We start from the raw sequence: 20,997 nt of genomic DNA, 5'->3' as shown, positions 1-20,997 counted from the left end.
GTTTTGAGGGCCGGCGCTTATTCTTCTGCCCAAGCATTTACTGCACATATGGGAAAGATGGAGGAAGAGAAAAATGAAAAAGCGTCACAATGGGAGAAAGCAGAAAGCTGCAAGAGTGGGCTGAAGGGGCAGGAGGTGGCTGTAAGTGGATTGAAGAGGCCCGAGGTGGCTTCAGGATTACGCTGCCTCAGTATTCCTGTTCCCACATTTAATTGCAGCAGCCGCGTGTTTAAGAGAAGGGGTTTGAGCACCGGCACGTTTTTATTTACAAATTAAGCACTGGGCGGATCTAATGTCCTTAATGGCCTGCTGTATTGTATTAGTGGAGGAGGATAAATTATCCTCAGTCTTGGGGAGGAGCCCTCAGCCATGACACCTGCACCTTCTGAGCAGCTTTGGTGTATTTATCCATTTTGATCTGTGTCTTGTGTTCTGGTTTGTTTTTACCACTGTAATTGTTATTGGGTTTGAGAGGCCAGGAATGTTCTTCGGGGATCCGGCTGTCCCCCCAGTTGCTGCCTTCAGGGGGTTGGGAGATGACACTGTCTGCTTTGTGCTTGTTCAGGCTTTTCCCCATTTGGCAACACACACTTCATAGCATTATTGCACTGCTGCAGGCCTGGTATATCCTGCCCCCTTGAATCATCCCTGCCCATCTGTCATTGGCACTGGTAGAGATGGTGAGGGGGCTGGTGGTTGGGGAGTTGAAGGGTGTCCCATCAATGCAGGGCCTGTCCGTACATGAACCTTGCAGCCACAGCCTTCCTGTGGCCGGCTTCTCTGCTGTGGGTGTTGTCAAGTTTGTTAGGATTCTTTCTTTACCCTTGCTGTAGCCCCGCCGTCCATCAGATGCCTCAGCCTGCTCCAAATCTGGAGGTCCTGCCTCATGCCTCTTCCTCCATTGAGGGCCCTAGATGACCCGTGGAGGGCACCAAAGCTGAGCCTGGTGACTGTTGTGGGCATTACCCTCTCCACTTTGCCGGCCTCGCTCTCCTCCAGGTTGCCAAATTGCGGGACACCCTCTGTACCCTTTCGCCAGACCTACCATGTTCACCCGCCTGCTCGAAGTCTGTGGTTGGCTGTACTTTGGGTCCTTCCTCCTCTGCATGCGCAGGCCGGCTTGCGGAGTACGTCAATGTCAGGCCTGGTGACTGTTGTGGGCATCACCCCCTCATCTTGTTTGCTCATCACTTTGCCACCGCCCTCTTGCATCGTCCTTTGGATGGCGTTAGGTGTCCGAATGCTGCTGCTCATTCGTCCATTCGCAGCCTGATCAAGCCTGTAGTTCGCTGCCCCTGCACCCCATGAGGCAGTGAAGCCGCTGTGGCACCGTGCAGACGCCATCACGGGAGTGCCCAGGTTCCGTACCTCCTCCCGTGTTGCTACCAAATCGGGCCTCCCAGGATTTCCTTGGGCTTCTACCACAACCCCCTCTCTTGCAGTAGCTGTGCTAATGTTATTTTGGGGTGCCAGGTCAGATTGTTACCCCAGAATGGTGTTGGATAGTGGGGAAGACGACGGATGGGCTGAGTTATGCGTGCACCATCGTGGTACAAAGCCACACCCTCTCTTCCGAACTTTTGCAAAAAGATGTTCATGCTGTCCGTCGAAGGAGACGTCATTCTGCAAAAGTCTATTGAGAGAAAGGTGCAGTGAACGCCGGTTTTGTTTGCTGCCGATGTGGCTCTTTGAGGACGTGGAGAATCCTTGGCCCACTCTATCGGCTCCTCAAATGTATATACTTTCATTAAATTATTTGGCCGTATCCAGTTGAAAAGCAGGCTGGGCTCTCGCATTACTGTCCCTGGCATGCCGCTGCACCGGGGAGCTGCGTCTTGCCATACCTGCCTTTTCCACTTGATAGTTAAGAGTGCAGCCGTGCCAATGTCAACACCCTGAATGAAAGGGAATTTGGCTCGGCTTTGTTGTTTGTTATTAGAAACCCTTCCTAGTGCCTCCAGATTATCTTTCACATTTTACCTAATTGCCGATTTAGAGTCCCTCAGTATTTACTCGGGCGCGGCAGTGTGAATACAATGTCAGGATTACTGCGGATTGCAGCAGGTTGCTTGTGGAGAGCGGCCTCAGTGGTTTGGCCTGCAGGATGGTTCCACTGACACGCTTCAGGCCGCCGCTATCCCTCGCGTGCCCTCTGGTACCCCTAGAGAAGGGGGCCCAGTGCTTAATTTGTAAATAAAAACGTGCCGGTGCCCACAGCTCTCCTCCTAAACACGCGGCCGCTGCAATTAAATGTGGTAACACGGAATACTGAGGCAGCGTAATACTGAACCCATCTCAGGCCTCTTTAATCCATTTACAGCCACTCCTTGCCCTTCAGATCACTCTGTCAGCTTTCTAATTTCTCCTTTTGTGAAGCTTTTTCGTTTTTCTCTTCCTCCGTCTTCCCCATACGTGTCTTTTGCTCCTAGCAAACGCTTCAGGCAGAACACTAAGCGCCGGCCCTAAAAAATAAGTGCCGGTGCTTAGCACCGGAAACAAAAGCACAAATTAAGCGGGGGGGTGGGGCAGAAGACAGGCGCACAGACAGAAAACAACAGGCTTTGAAGCCCTGTTTGCTTTGTGTGTTTTACATTCTCACCTCTTCCACTCACCTTTTGTTCACAAATAAATATGAGGATATTTCGAGGTTAAAGGTGGGGCGTAGGCTGTGCTGTCTTTGGGAGGTTAAGGGGTGCGTGGTGCCACCCCTGTTTCTTCTGGTGTTTTGTTGACACCACGTCCGTGTGTACACCCTCGTTTTCTACATCCTCGTGCTCTCCTTATCTCGGCCTTCAGTCCTTCAGTATGAGCACAATCTAAGGTGTCTTACATTCATGTTCATAAGCCGGTAACACGTGAGCATGGGATATATATATATGAGTTGAAAAAAACTGCTATTTTTCACAGGCAGTGGTGTAAGGTACTCAGCAAAGTAAATTGCAAATGTGGATGATTGAAATCGAAGGCTTTTTTTTATCCACAAGGTGGACAAGTCACCGCACCTGGTTGCAGGTTTCTCCAGTTTATTCTTCTTTTTCGCTGCATTTATGAAGCGCATGCATAGTTGCGAGGTCAGAGGAAAGATAAACACAGTAACAGGTAGTCCATGGGAATAGGCAGACAGATCAGTGCAGTGTAGGTAGCACACTATGTAAAACATCTCTGCATGTTACGTAAGTTTCGAGTGCATTATACTAACCCGGATATGATTGCGAACAGGTAAACTATTGATGAGCAAATTGAAGAGGGATGATTAGAGGCCTACACACAAGAATATCCAGACAAGGAGCAAAAAATGGAAGGCTTGTTCAAGAGTATGTCCTTTTTGATTTATAAACGCCTGGTTGGGGACATTATTTTTATGGCCTTGCAGGTGTTTCTTTGCTGAGGTGCTAAGGTTGACTTTGTCAGTAATGCATCAGGTTTTGGAGGAGATATGGGATTTGAGAGGGATCCAGTCAGATGAGAGCTTGAGCCAATTATTAGATGTCATTGTGCACTTCAGTGTGGGTGCGGGTTGCCACTACCCATGTGTGATGGAAACAGAGATTAGACAACAGTGAATTAGTAGAAGAAATGAAATGTTAGGTTCTGCAGATACTGTGTAGTTAATAGCATGTTGTCATAGGTTACAGACATGATTGTCCAGTTGGAAGCCCAGGGTATTCGCAGTAGTACTAACGCTGGGGAGATTCTGTGAGGGACCAGTTATGTCGGGCAGACTTGTAAAACAAGAAGAGAGTAACCTGAGGTCAAGAGAAGGAAAGCCATATTGACCACCCTGTTGGGACTGCAGTGGACACATTATCTCAGAAAGTGGATGTGGCAGAGAGTGTTTAATATTCATGACGGAGTAGGGCTGGACTAGTTGAGAGTACTGTCTGGGAGAAATAAACCTTACGGTATTTTAGGTGCCACTTACGAGTGGGTTTTTGGGTGGGTAGAAAAAGTACATTATCATTAGGGTAGAGTGCGCAAGCGCTCTAGCTTGCTGTAATCTCTCTGTTGGCTTTTAACCATGCCCACTGCACGCCTATCAGTTTCGTTGGTGCGTGGGCTTGCCTTTTAAGAATCATGTGATTTTATTTGTGAAAGGCATGCCTACTTTAAGCCTTTTCCAGTGTTTAGCCCTCCCTGAGCGCACCAACCAACTACTGAAAAAATACGAAGCTCCATGTTTTCAGCACGGTTTCTGGACTACTTTTTCTTTTTATTTCCTACGCAGCACGATCTCACTGCACATTTGCCGATCCATTTGATTGCAGGCAAACTTCTGTTTAATTTTCTGTGCTCCTTCATGCTCATGGCAGCCGCCGGCTCGCTTATGTGAAACTGTATTACTTTTCATTTTATGTGGCAATAAAAGTCGGGTTAGGACTTCGCAACGCTAATAGCTCTAACTCGAGCAAAGGCGAGACTCATTGCACTGCAAATGCTTGTTTTTTATATGTGGTCTTTTTTTTAAACCTCCAAAGGCTAAGGGGTTTGCATACCTGTGTTCTCCAAATATGTAGGAGTATGCATATATCTGATTACCTCGTATTTTAAAGGTCCATGAATTGAGACGCATTCTGTATTGCGTAAAGAAATTTCAAACTGTAATCCAGATGCAAGGTATTGTCATTATGCAAAATATCTTTCGATTTAATTTTTTTTGCTGCATTGTGGTTTCTTCAATCTCATTGAGACTGAGGAGGGAGTCCCCACCATGGAAGCGAGTTTCAAACTCCTACTTCAAGACACAGGCCAGTTGGTCTTTGTGTTTATCCACAAATTGAGGCAGAGCCCTCATCAAACAGGGAAGAGATGGGATCCCTGTGCATTAGTGGACAATTTCTTACATAAATCTATGTCAATGTTGGTTTTGAAGCAGCTGAACTCTTCTTGTGAATTACTAACAGGCATTCTGAAGTGAGGAAATCATTTTGTGAGCCCAAAGATGGCTAAAACCGTTGGATATTCTTCCACTACGTTGCAAAAGCTCTAGTTTGAGTCTCTCATTGTGCTTGTCACTCAACAATTCATTGGTTGCTTTTTTTTTACAGAGCTGCTCATAGCCTCTTTCTACATTTATGAATTTTAGACCAGGCCCAAGTCTAGTAATCTGGACCACACTGGCTTTGCTCTGTGCTCAAAAGAAATTTTTTGTTCATTAATAATTTGTAAATAGTTGGCTGAGTTCAAATATTCCTCTCTAAGTGATCAAGCAAGCTTTGTTCCTTCTCCTACCATTCTATTTCAATTTCTCTCGGTTATAGCTTTTGTGCATCGGCTAATTCATTTTGTTAGCATTGTCTGTTTATGGAAGAATAACCATTTTTGGGCCGGGATTGAGGTCTGAACAGACAGTAGTGAGATTCATAGTTTCAACTTGTGCTGCTGTCTATAAGTGTCACACTTGAGTTACTTTGGTATATTGTTCATTGAAGACTCCGGAGATCCTGTATCTACCAGATCTCCTTATTGGGACTCACTAACTACTTCCCTGTTTCAAGAGATGCCATGCACATGTTGCAGCTCCACACAAAGCACATTGCAGTTGAAATCTAAGAGAATGGACAATATTGCCGCAGGCGCAATTTACTTTACTATACTTCTGCACCACAGCTTCCAGTGGGTGCAGGACCTGGTTCTATATCTTGCCATCAAGTTGACTACTACAACCAAGGATGTTTACACCTAAAACCCTCCAAGATGTTGGACATCTGGTTCAAACAGTTCTGTAGGTGGAGGAGATTGGAGATTACTTGGTTTGGCAGATTGGCAAGAAATACAATTAACTTTCTCCTTAGGCATCTAAATGTTGCCCAGCCCCTCCATATGAATATTCATGGATATTTACAATTATTAGGCAGAAGTTGAAAGTCTTCTTATGGAACTCTAAACATCCACATGGACCAAAATCCACTCATTGTGGTCTGGTAGGGGATGGAGGCCTTGGCTTACCAAATAATGAATCTATGCCCTGGCTCAACAACTTCTGCTCAGTCTGGAGTAATCGAAGGAGAGTCTAAAGAAACTGAAAAGAAAAGTGGTAGAAAAGGAATACTTTACATTTTATACTATTGTTCCCATGAGGCCAGTGGAACATGATAAGGTCTTTTCATAGGACCAGACTACTTTCCCATTGGTGTCTGGTGGCCTGTAGAGACACGGTGTTGATGCCAGTCGCACATTACTTGGAATTCCTCCCAACTCCAAATGTGACGGATAGACTTTTTTTCAGTGGAGTCGAGACTGCCTCCGTATACTAAACAACCTTGATCACGCATGTGCAGTCCATAGCCACGTAAAAGGTTATACCTTAATCCACCTGACTAAAACAGACCACATTAAATCATTCCAGCTATTCCGTTGGGCTAATACCCCAACATAAAAAGGGTGGCTCTAGAGACCTCATCCTGACCCAAGATGTATTCAACTGAGGCAACTTGTTACACTTTGATCACTCAACCTCATGCAAACATTGGAAAGTGGGAGGCGGTCTTGGAACTCTTCATTCCTGGTTACACATGGCCATGGCCTGGACAAGACCAGCCCATTTCAAGGAAAACGCATAAAGGGTCATGATGCATCACTACTACACTCCAGCTTGGCTGGGTGCCTTGCATGGTGGTCCTGACCACTTCTAGAGGGATTGCGGACAGCGGGGAACACTGGAACGTATGTGATGGTTGTGGGGGCTTTGCCAGTAGTGGTAACCTTCATGGGGGAGATACAGATGATTATCAGAGAGATGTTGGGACAAGATCTTCCATTGGCCCTGCTACTCTACCTTTTGGGCTATACAGGTGATGAGGGAGAATGCCTCTTCTCGATTTGCCAGGGCAAACTGATCACTCATACTCCTAGTAGCCAAGTCTATTGTAGTCCAGAATTGGAAATCCCCAAAAATAGTACATACATGTGATGAAACACTTAACTGGCCTGGTTATGGGTTTGCTGGCAGAATTTGGGAAAACTGTGGATTTCCCTTGAGGGCATATTTAAACTGAGAACCACAATGTCATAGGGCCAGGAGCTTTGGAACTCCAGGAGCTTTGAAACTGGTGTAGTCTCCAGATCTAACTTATGTGGACCGGTCTGATGTGAAATGGGCACCTGTCTAGGGAATTTGATTTCCTCACTGATACGGACTCCTAAAAGCAGTAACTAAACTAATAACCTAACCTCGAGCTTCTGTTGTAATGATTTCCTACCTGCAAGATACATAATATAATTGTTGATCACCTGTGACTGACTATGTGATGTTTTACTGCCACTACGTCGGAATGCCACTCTATGTTCGTATCCTGTGCTTCTTAAAAAAAGGGCATTAGTAAAGTTGTTTATAACATGTCACATTCCAGTTGCAGACGTTGTGTTACGAGGTCCCGCTTCCGCTCTACAGGTGATGCAGTTTGAATTTTTTGCACACAGTTCTCATAGTGTAGGGATCTTCCAAAGCCACCCCTCGATGGTGTCTGGGAACCAAAGCTATCGACAACAAAGTTTGTCTTGCATACGCACATTTTTTCCTTGGTGCCTGGTGCATATTGGGCAATACGTTTAATGCCTGTTTTTAGAATATAAAACTCTGGTTGCATCTACACTTTTTATGCTTTCTGCAAACCCGCAGAGATTCAGCCTGGAAATTCCTCCTTCCCTGTGTCTGTTCGCTAGGTTCATGTGGGCTTCCTGTTTTTGGCAGCTTCAGTCTGGGGAACGTAATGTAACAATAATTTATAAAGCGCAGCCTTTGCCTAAGGAAAGAGTAGCAAATGATAGTGACATGTAGCTCAGGGGCTAGGAAAATCTGAAGAGCCAGCTTTTGAGTGGGTGTGGCCCTGTCCAGAGCGATACTGACACTCATTCTCAATCTGGAGCTCGAGTCACCAAAGTGCCAGTGGTGACATCACGCACTGTGACTGACATACCAGGGCTGACTGCTTATCCCGCCCTGATTCCTAAAAAGCCTCCTATTGGCTGGTGAAATGTGGGGTAAAGCTGTGGAGTGGCCCTGCAGAAAGTTAACCAGTCTGCTTCACATGGGGTTTAGTTCAGACTGATTGGTTTATGTTCAGTTAGTTCAGATCACTAACTTGGATTTTACCTCCTGAAGCCTGCCATTGGGGATTTCATTGTGAGTGTGGTCGTTTCCCACACACTGGTATGTCAGTGTATATTTATTACTACCAGTGTGGCTTTCCTTCATTCTTCCTGCAGAATAGAGAGGCATGGCCTAGCGCCAGGCACCCTTCAGCTCAGCCTCTTCATCCCAATTCCATATCCCCCACTCAGGAGTCTGCCTGTCATGCCCTTCTTTGGACAGTGAAAGCACAGCCTTGTGTGCAGAGTGCTTTTAGGACATTAAATCTGGGAGGATGCCATGCCATAAGAGCTTGGGGATGCCAGTTTTTGATCACGCCATCCTGCATAATCAACACTGTACACTCAAAACCTTCTAAAGGCCTTTTCTCTGCCCCAAACAATTGACAGAATGGTGTGTGCATTCCCACCTGGTAAATCCTTTGTTTTGCTGCATCTCTCAAAGACCCATTTTATGTTTTGGATCGAGCTATTTCATAAATCTGTCTAACTTCACTTTTCTGAGCACCTGTTCGTCACTCACCCAGAATTCCCCTCTCTTCATAGTATGCTTTGTACACAATATAGCCTGTTTATTCTGTAACTGTTAGGGGCCCGGTATGTTGTCCAGCTGTCCTTTGAGTTGCATGGTCTGGTATCGTTTTACACCCTCTGACCACGTACTGTATCATATGTCTGCCCAGTATAAGACCCCGGAACACGTGTGCTGTTTCTTTTGAAGCCCATGGTCTAGTCCTGTTTCTTTAGACACTTAGGCACGGCAGCACCAACCACTAGAACCTACTGAGCCACGCTTAGCCTTTAAGTGGAAGTGTGCATCCTTTGTGATGTGTCTTTGTTTCTAAATGGTCAGCTGCATGCATTCCTGTCTGCTTTGTATCTTGTTGCATCCTTCTTTGAGCAAGGAGTATTGTTTCTGCATCCTCAAGCTAACAGGAACTGCCTCACGGCGGTGTCTTTGGGCTCACTGGTTCCCTTTATCCCACATACCCAAGCCTGGGTCCTGATAGCTTTTTATGAATCCGTTGTGTGGAGCCCAGGCTTTTTTTGCTGAGCGGTACTGGAAATCCATTGAAGGCCACAGAGTTGGCTCACATGATTTACAATGTTTATGGTCCTTCTGTGGAACCCAACTCTGGGAGTGATGGTCCTTCTGTGGAACCTAACTGTGGGAGTGATGGTCCTTCTGTGGAACCCAACTCTGGGAGTGATGGTCCTTCTGTGGAACCCAACTCTGGGAGTGATGGTCCTTCTGTGGAACCCAACTCTGGGAGTGATGGTCCTTCTGTGGAACCTAACTCTGGGAGTGATGGTCCTTCTGTAGAACCCAACTCTGGGAGTGATGGTCCTTCTGTGGAACCCAACTCTGGGAGTGATGTAGCTTGCACTCCTGGTCTTCTGAGTGTGTGGTCCTGATCCAGTATTATTCTTTCAGTGACCTCAAGTGTGTCGTGTAAGCACCTTATTCACTGGATTGTGGTGATAACTTAGATCAATGCTAACGCCACACGTGAGGGCAGAAATAAAGCTTTTGTGTTGTATCAAGCTTATTGCCTAACATTTACCAGTCTGATATTTCATGACTTTTAAAATGCTGGTTATATAGATGTATAACATATTTTATAAAATGTATTTTGCAGAAAAAGCCAGAGCAGCTGCAGATGATGAAGTCCAGAAAGCTGACATCTCCTCCAGTAGCCAAGGGGTGATAGAGAAGGAGTCTCTCGGGCCTCTTCTCCTGGAGGTAAGGAGCGTCTCTCGCCAGCACCTAACATTACATTCTGTTATCAAAATCTGCACACTACCTCCTCCTAGAGCTTTGGCACAAAGCCCTATTTTTTTTTGTCTCTGCTCTATTTTAGTTCAATTCTAGAATTTCCACCTATTGGGTGTCTTTGATTATAGATGGTATGGAGAAGTAGAGGTTTTGTAGTTAGGAGTTTTGGTAGCTAGCTTTTTTGGTAATGGTTTATGTCGCTAAATGCGAAAGTAAAATGTTTAATCAGGCTAAAGATATTTATGGTGTGTCATTGGTATGGATGGTTGTGCCGAAGGACCTTACTGTTTTTATCCAGTTGTGCAGAGTCTAACGATGGCACAACTCACCGGTCTGCCTTTGAAGAAATCCCGACCTCTGCAGTGTCACAAGCTAGCATGACAGCCCGGTCCATACGTCTCCCAAACTTTGAATTTCAGATAAACACTGGATGGCAATCACCAGCGCTCACCACATACAGAACAGGTAGTGACGTACGGGAAGATCCACAGGTCTCAGTAAACCACAGGTTTCTTAATTGATGTCAGGAAAAAGGAAACCCAACTCTACTTTGACTAGACAATTTACACCAGCAGAAACGACAACTAGAGTTTCTGAAGTTGTGCAAATCAAACCACAACGGTTGTGGTAAACATGGGCGCACTCAGTTGTTCCTAAATGTCGATTGTGTTTTGGCTCTTTTGCTATTTGGCACCTGCTTGCTGAAGGCAGTAAACTTCTTTATTTACATTGTGGGAAGGACGGTGGGGGGTAGAACTGGATTACACGTCAAGGTGCAAACTGAACAGATGCATTTCACTTCTTTTCTACGGATAATAAGTTAGGGTTGAGTTTGAAATCTAGAATACAGACTCTGAGCTTTGGTGCCTTGCAAGAGAAGATTGGTTAATTGCTGTGGATTTTCTCTTAAGGATATCTGGGACTAGGTATAACGTACTTATAGTATCTCTTTGTCCTCCTGTGAGTTGTAGTTTTTATTTTCATTAACTTGGAAGCAAAGATGGAGGGCTTTGTAGGTAATGCATGCTATCCACCTTGATCGGTGGTTAAGAGACATCCCTATAAGTGTACTACCTTCCTGGGGCCTTATGTTTTTTTTTTTATCAGGTTGGCCCTAAAAAGAAAAACTTATTTTTTTTCAAACTGGCCCCTCTTTCACTCTGTCAGTTTCTGACTTCCTAAGCCTGGCATTAGGGGCCACCCACTTAGCACTGCAGAACAGGCTTTGATAAGGTAGTGGCAATCTGAAGTGGATGGCCACCAGATTAAAGCATCAGTTTCTGTGACCCAGGGTCAAACCTATTTTGGAATGTTGTGCTTAGGATTGTTGGGGGAGGAGGTAGTTCATCTGTTTTACATCCATCTAAATGTAAACTAACTATACTTGCTTTCTTCACTCAACCTTCTAACGCTACATGGTTAGGCTGCCCTTTACTGCTCCAACTCTAGCTAGAGCTATGGCAACTTGTGTATTTTAACTTTTTTTAAAGTCTGTTAAATGTTTCTGTTTTGGGTCCATTTACGGCACAGCTCCTGGATCATGTGGTGTACTTTAAGCACATACTTTGCACCTAATAGCTTAAACACACTTTTACAATAGAGAGAAACTGAGAAAGAAGGGTGAGGCCTAAAACGGGCTAGTTAGAAAAAAGAAATCTGTAAATACATGTATGTTTTGAAAGTCACGTTTTTACCTTAAAACTGTGTTTCTAACTAAGGGTGCATATATAATGAGAAAAGTTGGTTCTCCTTCTCACAAGCTACAGTATTTATTGGTTCTATATAATGTTATAGCACGATTCACATAGCTTCTTTGAGCTTCTGGCGTGAATACCATTCATCCTTTTTCAGGGCAAAGAATTTGAGAAAATACATTTATAGAGGGAAACAGTCTGTAAAATATTGTATGTTGCCCATCACATCGTGGATGTCTTAAAAAAAGAGACTAGTCATAGTATCCCATAGCCAAGCACACACACACTTTGTAAAAACATGCAGAGGAAAAATCTACAGGTGAATAACTGTGACCACACCAGTTTGGTTTGTAGAAAAATATGTTAAAGGTTTATTTGATGAGGTAATGTGTTAACTTCGGGGCAATCCAAGGGCAGCCAGAGACAATACGACCTAAACTGTCTGTTTGCCTAATAGGCCAATGACCATCAGGAATACACAACATTTGGTGCTGGACTTTTGGGGGTTCACCCCCCATGTGGACCCCATAGTCCAGGAAGAGAACTTGTGAAATTGCAGAGCGTTACCAGGCAAGTCCCCAGTTGCTCAGGCTTACAACTGCCTGTGGGATTAACAGGGTGCCGTCACTTTCATCCAAGGGTCCTGCTGTAAGGACTCTCCGAATATTGGCATGAAACCCCCTGTGGGCTCTTTCTTGTGGTTGCTTTTTGTACCAAACACCTTTGGATCGCCCTGTAACTCCACCTGCAGCGCAGAACAGGAGAAAATAAAACATCCCAACACTTGTGGTACATGAGTAATCATAAACATGTCAATAAGGGTAAGTAGTAGGGTGGATTCACCTAAAGAGGACGATCCCTGCAGCTGGGGTACATATGAAAGGGAACCCCCGCCCTGGAAGTGACCTCACAGAAGGGGGTTGGCCTTCCTCTCCCGATATAACCACTCCACCCCAGCAGCACCAACCCTTCCTCTGTAAAGGAGAAGTGGGTGGAAGGATGTACACTTGAAAGTCCAAAACATTAAAAGCCTCCTGTGCAAAAAATATTTTGGATGGGAGCTCGTTTTAAACCTGGAATGATGCTTCTTGTGCAGTCGAGAGACGAGGATGGCCGCATGTAAAGCTTTGGAGCTGCAGAGCATAAAGCCTGCAAAAGTAGCATCACACTGCGCATGCGTCTCTGCCTACTGACATCAAGTGGCTGTGCGTCACACTCTCTCCAGTGCGCTGGCTAACCAGTGTGTCAGGGCAGGATGCTGTTGGTGCATCAACAAGGGTAGCCAAGGCAATTCTGTATTTCGTCCGAGTATGAAGACAAGTGATTTCCAACCTGTGGTTCAAGGACCCCTGGCGGTCCCTGAACTCTCCTCAGGGGGTCCGCGACTGCTTAGAAAATTAAATAATATTAACAAATTAGGTCCCCAGTGTAGGAGGCTGGACTGGCTTGTAGTGAGTACCTAGGGGTACTTGCACCTTGCACCAGGCCCAGTTATCCCTTATTAGTGTATAGGGTGTCTAGCAGCTTAGGCTGATAGATAATGGTAGCTTAGCAGAGCAGCTTAGGCTGAACTAGGAGACGTGTGAAGCTACTACAGTACCACTTAGTGTCATATGCACAATATCATAAGAAAACACAATACACAGTTATACTAAAAATAAAGGTACTTTATTTTTATGACAATATGCCAAAGTATCTTAGAGTGTACCCTCAGTGAGAGGATAGGAAATATACACAAGATATATATACACAATAGCAAAAATATGCTGCAGTATAGTCTTAGAAAACAGTGCAAACAATGTATAGTTACAATAGGATGCAATGGGGAAACATAGGGATAGGGGCAACACAAACCATATACTCCAAAAGTGGAATGCGAACCACGAATGGACCCCAAACCTATGTGACCTTGTAGAGGGTCGCTGGGACTATTAGAAAATAGTGAGAGTTAGAAAAATAACCCTCCCCAAGACCCTGAAAAGTGAGTGCAAAGTGCACTAAAGTTCCCCTAAGGACAAAGAAGTCGTGTTAGAGGAATAATGCAGGAAAGACACAAACCAACAATGCAACAACTGTGGATTTCCAATCTAGGGTACCTGTGGAACAAGGGGACCAAGTCCAAAAGTCACAAGCAAGTCGGAGATGGGCAAATGCCCAGGAAATGCCAGCTGCGGGTGCAAAGAAGCTTCTACTGGACAGAAGAAGCTGAGGTTTCTGCAGGAACGAAAAGGGCTAGAGACTTCCCCTTTGGTGGACGGATCCCTCTCGCCGTGGAGAGTCGTGCAGAAGTGTTTTCCCGCCGAAAGAACGCCAACAAGCCTTGCTAGCTGCAAATCGTGCGGTTAGCGTTTTTGGACGTTGCTGTGGCCCTGGAGGGACCAGGAGGTCGCAAATTGGACCAGGAGAGAGAGGGGACGTCGAGCAAGACAAGGAGCCCTCTCTGCAGCAGGTAGCACCCGGAGAAGTGCCAGAAACAGGCACTACGAGGATGCGTGAAACGGTGCTCACCCGAAGTCGCACAAAGGAGTCCCACGTCGCCGGAGACCAACTTAGAACGTCGTGCAATGCAGGTTAGAGTGCCGTGGACCCAGGCTTGGCTGTGCACAAAGGATTTCCGCCGGAAGTGCACAGGGGCCGGAGTAGCTGCAAAAGTCGCCGTTCCCAGCAATGCAGCCCAGCGAGGTGAGGCAAGGACTTACCTCCACCAAACTTGGACTGAAGAGTCACTAGACTGTGGGGGTCACTTGGACAGAGTCGCTGGATTCGAGGGACCTCGCTCGTCGTGCTGAGAGGAGACCCAAGGGACCGGTAATGCAGCTTTTTGGTGCCTGCGGTTGCAGGGGGAAGATTCCGTCGACCCACGGGAGATTTCTTCGGAGCTTCTGGTGCAGAGAGGAGGCAGACTACCCCCACAGCATGCACAAGCAGGAAAACAGTCGAGAAGGCGGCAGGATCAGCGTTACAGAGTTGCAGTAGTCGTCTTTGCTACTATGTTGCAGGTTTGCAGGCTTCCAGCGCGGTCAGCAGTCGATTCCTTGGCAGAAGGTGAAGAGAGAGATGCAGAGGAACTCGGATGAGCTCTTGCATTCGTTATCTAAAGTTTCCCCAGAGACAGAGACCCTAAATAGCCAGAAAAGAGGGTTTGGCTACCTAGGAGAGAGGATAGGCTACTAACACCTGAAGGAGCCTATCAGCAGGAGTCTCTGACGTCACCTGGTGGCACTTGCCACTCAGAGCAGTCCAGTGTGCCAGCAGCACCTCTGTTTCCAAGATGGCAGAGGTCTGGAGCACACTGGAGGAGCTCTGGACACCTCCCAGGGGAGGTGCAGGTCAGGGGAGTGGTCACTCCCCTTTCCTTTGTCCAGTTTCGCGCCAGAGCAGGGGCTAAGGGGTCCCTGAACCGGTGTAGACTGGCTTATGCAGAATTGGGCACATCTGTGCCCAAGAAAGCATTTCCAGAGGCTGGGGGAGGCTACTCCTCCCCTGCCTTCACACCATTTTCCAAAGGGGGAGGGTGTCACACCCTCTCTCAGAGGAAGTTCTTTGTTCTGCCATCCTGGGCCAGGCCTGGCTGGACCCCAGGAGGGCAGCTGCCTGTCTGAGGGGTTGGCAGCAGCAGCAGCTGCAGTGAAACCCCAGAAAGGGCAGTTTGGCAGTACCAGGGTCTGTGCTACAGACCACTGGGATCATGGGATTGTGCCAACTATGCCAGGATGGCATAGAGGGGGCAATTCCATGATCATAGACATGTTACATGGCCATATTCGGAGTTACCATTGTGAAGCTACATATAGGTAGTGACCTATATGTAGTGCACGCGTGTAATGGTGTCCCCGCACTCACAAAGTTCAGGGAATTGGCTCTGAACAATGTGGGGGCACCTTGGCTAGTGCCAGGGTGCCCTCACACTAAGTAACTTTGCACCTAACCTTTACCAGGTAAAGGTTAGACATATAGGTGACTTATAAGTTACTTAAGTGCAGTGTAAAATGGCTGTGAAATAACGTGGACGTTATTTCACTCAGGCTGCAGTGGCAGGCCTGTGTAAGAATTGTCAGAGCTCCCTATGGGTGGCAAAAGAAATGCTGCAGCCCATAGGGATCTCCTGGAACCCCAATACCCTGGGTACCTCAGTACCATACACTAGGGAATTATAAGGGTGTTCCAGTAAGCCAATGTAAATTGGTAAAATTGGTCACTAGCCTGTTAGTGACAATTTGAAATAAATGAGAGCGCATAACCACTGAGGTTCTGGTTAGCAGAGCCTCAGTGAGACAGTTAGGCACCACACAGGGAACACATACATATAGGCCACAAACTTATGAGCACTGGGGTCCTGACTAGCAGGGTCCCAGTGACACATAACAAACATACTGAAAACATAGGGTTTTCACTATGAGCACTGGGCCCTGGCTAGCAGGATCCCAGTGAGACAGTGAAAACACCCTGACATACACTCACAAACAGGCCAAAAGTGGGGGTAACAAGGCTAGAAAGAGGCTACTTTCTCACACCCAGCTTTTAGTAATTACTCATTGGGTGTCCCTGGATTTCAATAATGATTCATTGGGGGTCTCCGGGTTCCAGTAATGATAAAGTGGGGGTCCACAGAAGTCAAAAGGTTGGGAACCGCTGATGTAGACAAGGGACAGTTTTCTGTATGTAAGCACTTTTACATGAGAGTGTGCAGGTGTGTGGCATTCAATTGATAATGCTTTGAGCAAGTTACTTACACAATACAGATCCTTCAGAGGTAATTAAGCATACAGTTCTCAAATTACATGCAATTTCTGTTCATTAAGCATGCTTCTCAGTCTGCGCTTGCAGCCCTTTACTGTTTTCACTGTAAAAAAATGTTTTTTGTGTTTATAGTATAGTCTCACCTTGTCGTCCTCTCTCGGATTCTGTTTCGCCTTCTGTAATACAACCTGCCTGATCTCGTTCAATTACTAACTGATGATTATGATACAAAAATGGCAAAGAAAGAAATGCTTAAAAGTCATAAGCTACAAATAATGTTATGGATAACACACAAGATACCAAATGTTGTCAAAGACTCAACAAATAATTTGTAAAAGTCCCTTTTAAGATTTCCACCACTTTGGAGCACTCCAGACAGGGCTTGTACAAGCAGAGGAGGGGCTAACACAGTAGAGTGAAATGGAGATGCTGGGTTAAAAATAAGTTGGAGCATCCTTTTCACTGCACAATAGTAAGTGTGTGTGGGAGGGAGAGAGAAGAAAATACAGTGATCTTTTTTGTGTTTCTGTAATCCGGTCTCCTGCTGCAGAATCGGTTTAGGTGTAAAAAGTGTGCAAAAGGAAGATGGTTCCGGCTATTGCAGTTCCAGAGCTATATCTTTGCTATCACATCTCGCCACAATTCTGGCAAAACTAGGTTTTAAGCAACTACAAGAATATGTAGAGGTCAATTCGCTACTAAACCCTCAGCAGGCCAGTTTTTGCATCAGAAGGTGGTAGGCAGCCTGCATAGATTGAGGGATGCAAGAACATAAGGTGTCCTTGTAATTTTTGACCTTTCGTAAGCCTTTGACACCATCACCCATAACGTCCTCAATTACCAGATTGTCCAAGATAGAAATTGAGGGTACCGCTGCACCTTGGATTCAAATATTTGTGTGGGATCATCAGCAGGTTGTTTCTCTTCACCCGCATTCATTTCAGCCAATACAAATTCTGTACAGAGTCCCCAAGGCTCCCTCCTGTTTCCCATAGTTAATATTTAAATGCTGCCCCTTGGCCACCTTCTTCTTCAGATGGACACTAATTTTTGTTATGTATGCTAACAATATGCAATTGACTTTTGGCCAGTCCATCAAACTAGCTCCCTCAACAATTCTGCCTCAACTCTGACAGACAGTGAGGCTGTAACAAGAGGATAGATGTCAGCAAACTACTAAAAGCTGAACTTGAGTGAAACATAATTACTCTTGACTTCTCCTAACATCAAGTTTTACAATATTCTGTGGCCCACTGCCATGTCCTACTTAGCGTTCATCACCTGGACATCCACAATGACTCCAGTTTAAGGTTTGACAGCTAATATTACCAGTGTATACTAATCTTGTTTTTTTAATCTAAAGACTTAGGCACTATTATTCCATATTTGGAGAAAAACTTTTGAATTCCAGTGGTTCACACCCTCATCTACTGTAGAATTGATTATGGGAAACTATTCTTTTTACTACAGCTGTTTCAGGATGCAGCTGTACTTCTTCTCAACAGGCTGAAAAAATGTCCCTGCATAACGCCTACCCTCAGAAAGGTTGACAAGTCCTATATTCAAGTCTTTGACCATAGCTCATAAAGCAGTTTACTTTCTTACTCTGGAGTTCAATGTCAGTATTTTTTGTGCTAGAAACCCAGTAGACATCTATGTTTGGAGCACAAATGCCTGCTTCAAATTCCCAAATCCTGTACTTGGGCAATCAAGCTTTTTCTGTTGAGGTGGCAAGATGATGGAATGATCTTCCTCTTTGTGTTCGCAGTCAACTTCATCACAGCTTTTCAGAAAATTGTTATTCAACCAGTAACTTTCAGCACCACTGTTCCCGGTTCATCCTTCATTTAGGTTAGCGCTGAGAAATCTGCTGAATTGCTAAATGCCCTAATCTTCCTGGCCTAATTTTTGTGCCAGTCCGAACCTGTGGAGGGACAACAGGCTGTGTTTTCAAGACCAATGCGAAAAGTACTTTTCCGAATAATCTAAGCTTTAGCTGGTCCTTTAGCAAGCGGGCGCATATCTTGGTGATACTGGTGTTGCCTATGAAGGGATTTTGCAGGGAAATTATGAGATGGAATGGCTGGGAACCACAGCACTCAGCTACAGCTTGTCTAGGGGTTTTGAGCTACGCTGCACTTCTGAAGTTGTTAGAGGATTTCATCCTTCGGGAATTCTCGACGTCAGGTGCGAATGGTGAGTATCTGTGAGTGGTGGTGTGAACCCGTCACTTCTGAGGCATCTTGTGGTCACTGTATCAGGGTCTTCTCCTGTGTTTTATTGACACTGAAGAATATGCTCCTGTGGCAGTTTCTTTAAGTTCCTTTTCTAGATTATGTGCAAATGGTTTTGAGGCCCAGGCCTCATTATCCGTTTAAAGTGTTCTTGTAATTTCACTACGTGATTGCCTTTGGCTTCCCTACCCCTCTGGACCAAGCCCTACACTAGCATACCTCCATGTGCCCTCTGGGGAGTCCCATCTGGACCAAGCCCTACACTAGCATACCTCCATGTGCCCTTTGGGGAGTCCCAGCTGGACCAAGCCCTACACTGTAGCATACCTCCATGTGCCCTCTGGGGAGTCCCATCTGGACCAAGCCCTACACTAGCATACCTCCATGTGCCCTCTGGGGAGTCCCAGCTGGACCAAGCCCTACACTAGCATACCTCCATGTGCCCTCTGGGGAGGCCCAGCTGGACCAAGCCCTACACTAGCATACCTCCATGTGCCCTTTGGGGAGTCCCAGCTGGACCAAGCCCTACACTGTAGCATACCTCCATGTGCCCTCTGGGGAGTCCCATCTGGACTAAGCCCTACGCTAGCATACCTCCATGTGCCCTCTGGGGAGTCCCATCTGGACCAAGCCCTACACTAGCATACCTCCATGTGCCCTTTGGGGAGTCCCAGCTGGACTAAGCCCTACACTGTAGCATACCTCCATGTGCCCTCTGGGGAGTCCCAGCTGGACCAAGCCCTACACTAGCATACCTCCATGTGCCCTCTGGGGAGTCCCAGCTGGACCAAGCCCTACACTAGCATACCTCCATGTGCCCTCTGGGGAGGCCCAGCTGGACCAAGCCCTACACTAGCATACCTCCATGTGCCCTTTGGGGAGTCCCAGCTGGACCAAGCCCTACACTGTAGCATACCTCCATGTGCCCTCTGGGGAGTCCCATCTGGACCAAGCCCTACACTAGCATACCTCCATGTGCCCTCTGGGGAGGGGAGTCCCATCTGGACCAAGCCCTACACTAGCATACCTCCATGTGCCCTTTGGGGAGGCCCAGCTGGACCAAGCCCTACACTAGCATACCTCCATGTGCCCTCTGGGGAGGGGAGTCCCATCTGGACCAAGCCCTACACTAGCATACCTCCATGTGCCCTCTGGGGAGTCCCATCTGGACCAAGCCCTACACTAGCATACCTCCATGTGCCCTCTGGGGAGTCCCATCTGGACCAAGCCCTACACTAGCATACCTCCATGTGCCCTTTGGGGAGGCCCAGCTGGACCAAGCCCTACACTAGCATACCTCCATGTGCCCTCTGGGGAGGGGAGTCCCACCTGGACCAAGCCGTACACTAGCATACCTCCATGTGCCCTCTGGGGAGTCCCAGCTGGACCATGCCCTACACTAGCATACCTCCATGTGCCCTCTGGGGAGTCCCAGCTGGACCATGCCCTACACTAGCATACCTCCATGTGCCCTCTGGGGAGGCCCAGCTGGACCAAGCCCTACACTAGCATACCTCCATGTGCCCTTTGGGGAGTCCCAGCTGGACCAAGCCCTACACTAGCATACCTCCATGTGCCCTCTGGGGAGGGGAGTCCCATCTGGACCAAGCCGTACACTAGCATACCTCCATGTGCCCTCTGGGGAGTCCCAGCTGGACCATGCCCTACACTAGCATACCTCCATGTGCCCTCTGGGGAGTCCCATCTGGACCAAGCCCTACACTGTAGCATACCTCCATGTGCCCTCTGGGGAGGCCCAGCTGGACCAAGCCCTACACTAGCATACCTCCATGTGCCCTCTGGGGAGTCCCATCTGGACCAAGCCCTACACTGTAGCATACCTCCATGTGCCCTCTGGGGAGGCCCAGCTGGACCAAGCCCTACACTAGCATACCTCCATGTGCCCTCTGGGGAGTCCCAGCTGGACCAAGCTCTACACTAGCATACCTCCATGTGCCCTCTGGGGAGGCCCAGCTGGACCAAGCCCTACACTAGCATACCTCCATGTGCCCTCTGGGGAGTCCCAGCTGGACCAAGCCCTACACTAGCATACCTCCATGTGCCCTCTGGGGAGTCCCATCTGGACCAAGCCCTACACTAGCATACCTCCATGTGCCCTCTGGGGAGTCCCAGCTGGACCAAGCCCTACACTAGCATACCTCCATGTGCCCTCTGGGGAGTCCCAGCTGGACCAAGCCCTACACTAGCATACCTCCATGTGCCCTCTGGGGAGTCCCATCTGGACCAAGCCCTACACTAGCATACCTCCATGTGCCCTCTGGGGAGGCCCAGCTGGAGCATGGGGTCCTCGTTGCTCGGTTCTCGCAGTATCCCGTTTCCCAGTTTAGCTGCCGTGTTTGCACATAGGCCCCCCCGGCCCCCGGCCCCCCTCGCTGTCTGTCGGAATGTTTACGGGCTCCCATCCCACCCTTATTTTCAGCCCTTGGCTGCTCGGCTCGGCTTC

The 20,997-nt window shown here is 47.2% G+C and overlaps 1 protein-coding gene across 4 annotated transcripts in view; it reads left to right on the top strand.

Moving 5' to 3' along the window:
• NCOA1 (nuclear receptor coactivator 1) overlaps positions 1–20,997 on the top strand; it is a 722,334-nt gene that overhangs the window by 523,433 nt on the left and 177,904 nt on the right. For all 4 annotated transcript variants that reach the window (XM_069233763.1, XM_069233765.1, XM_069233764.1 and 1 more), the window contains one exon: positions 9,729–9,832. In XM_069233763.1, coding sequence (XP_069089864.1) covers positions 9,729–9,832 — 104 coding nt within the window. The remainder of the gene's footprint in view (positions 1–9,728; positions 9,833–20,997) is intronic.

The sequence above is a fragment of the Pleurodeles waltl genome, chromosome 5 (assembly GCF_031143425.1).
Source record: "Pleurodeles waltl isolate 20211129_DDA chromosome 5, aPleWal1.hap1.20221129, whole genome shotgun sequence".
Taxonomy (NCBI): domain Eukaryota; kingdom Metazoa; phylum Chordata; class Amphibia; order Caudata; family Salamandridae; genus Pleurodeles; species Pleurodeles waltl.
The sequence above is the reverse complement of the archived record's forward strand: the minus strand, read 5'-3'. Positions and strand labels throughout refer to the sequence as shown.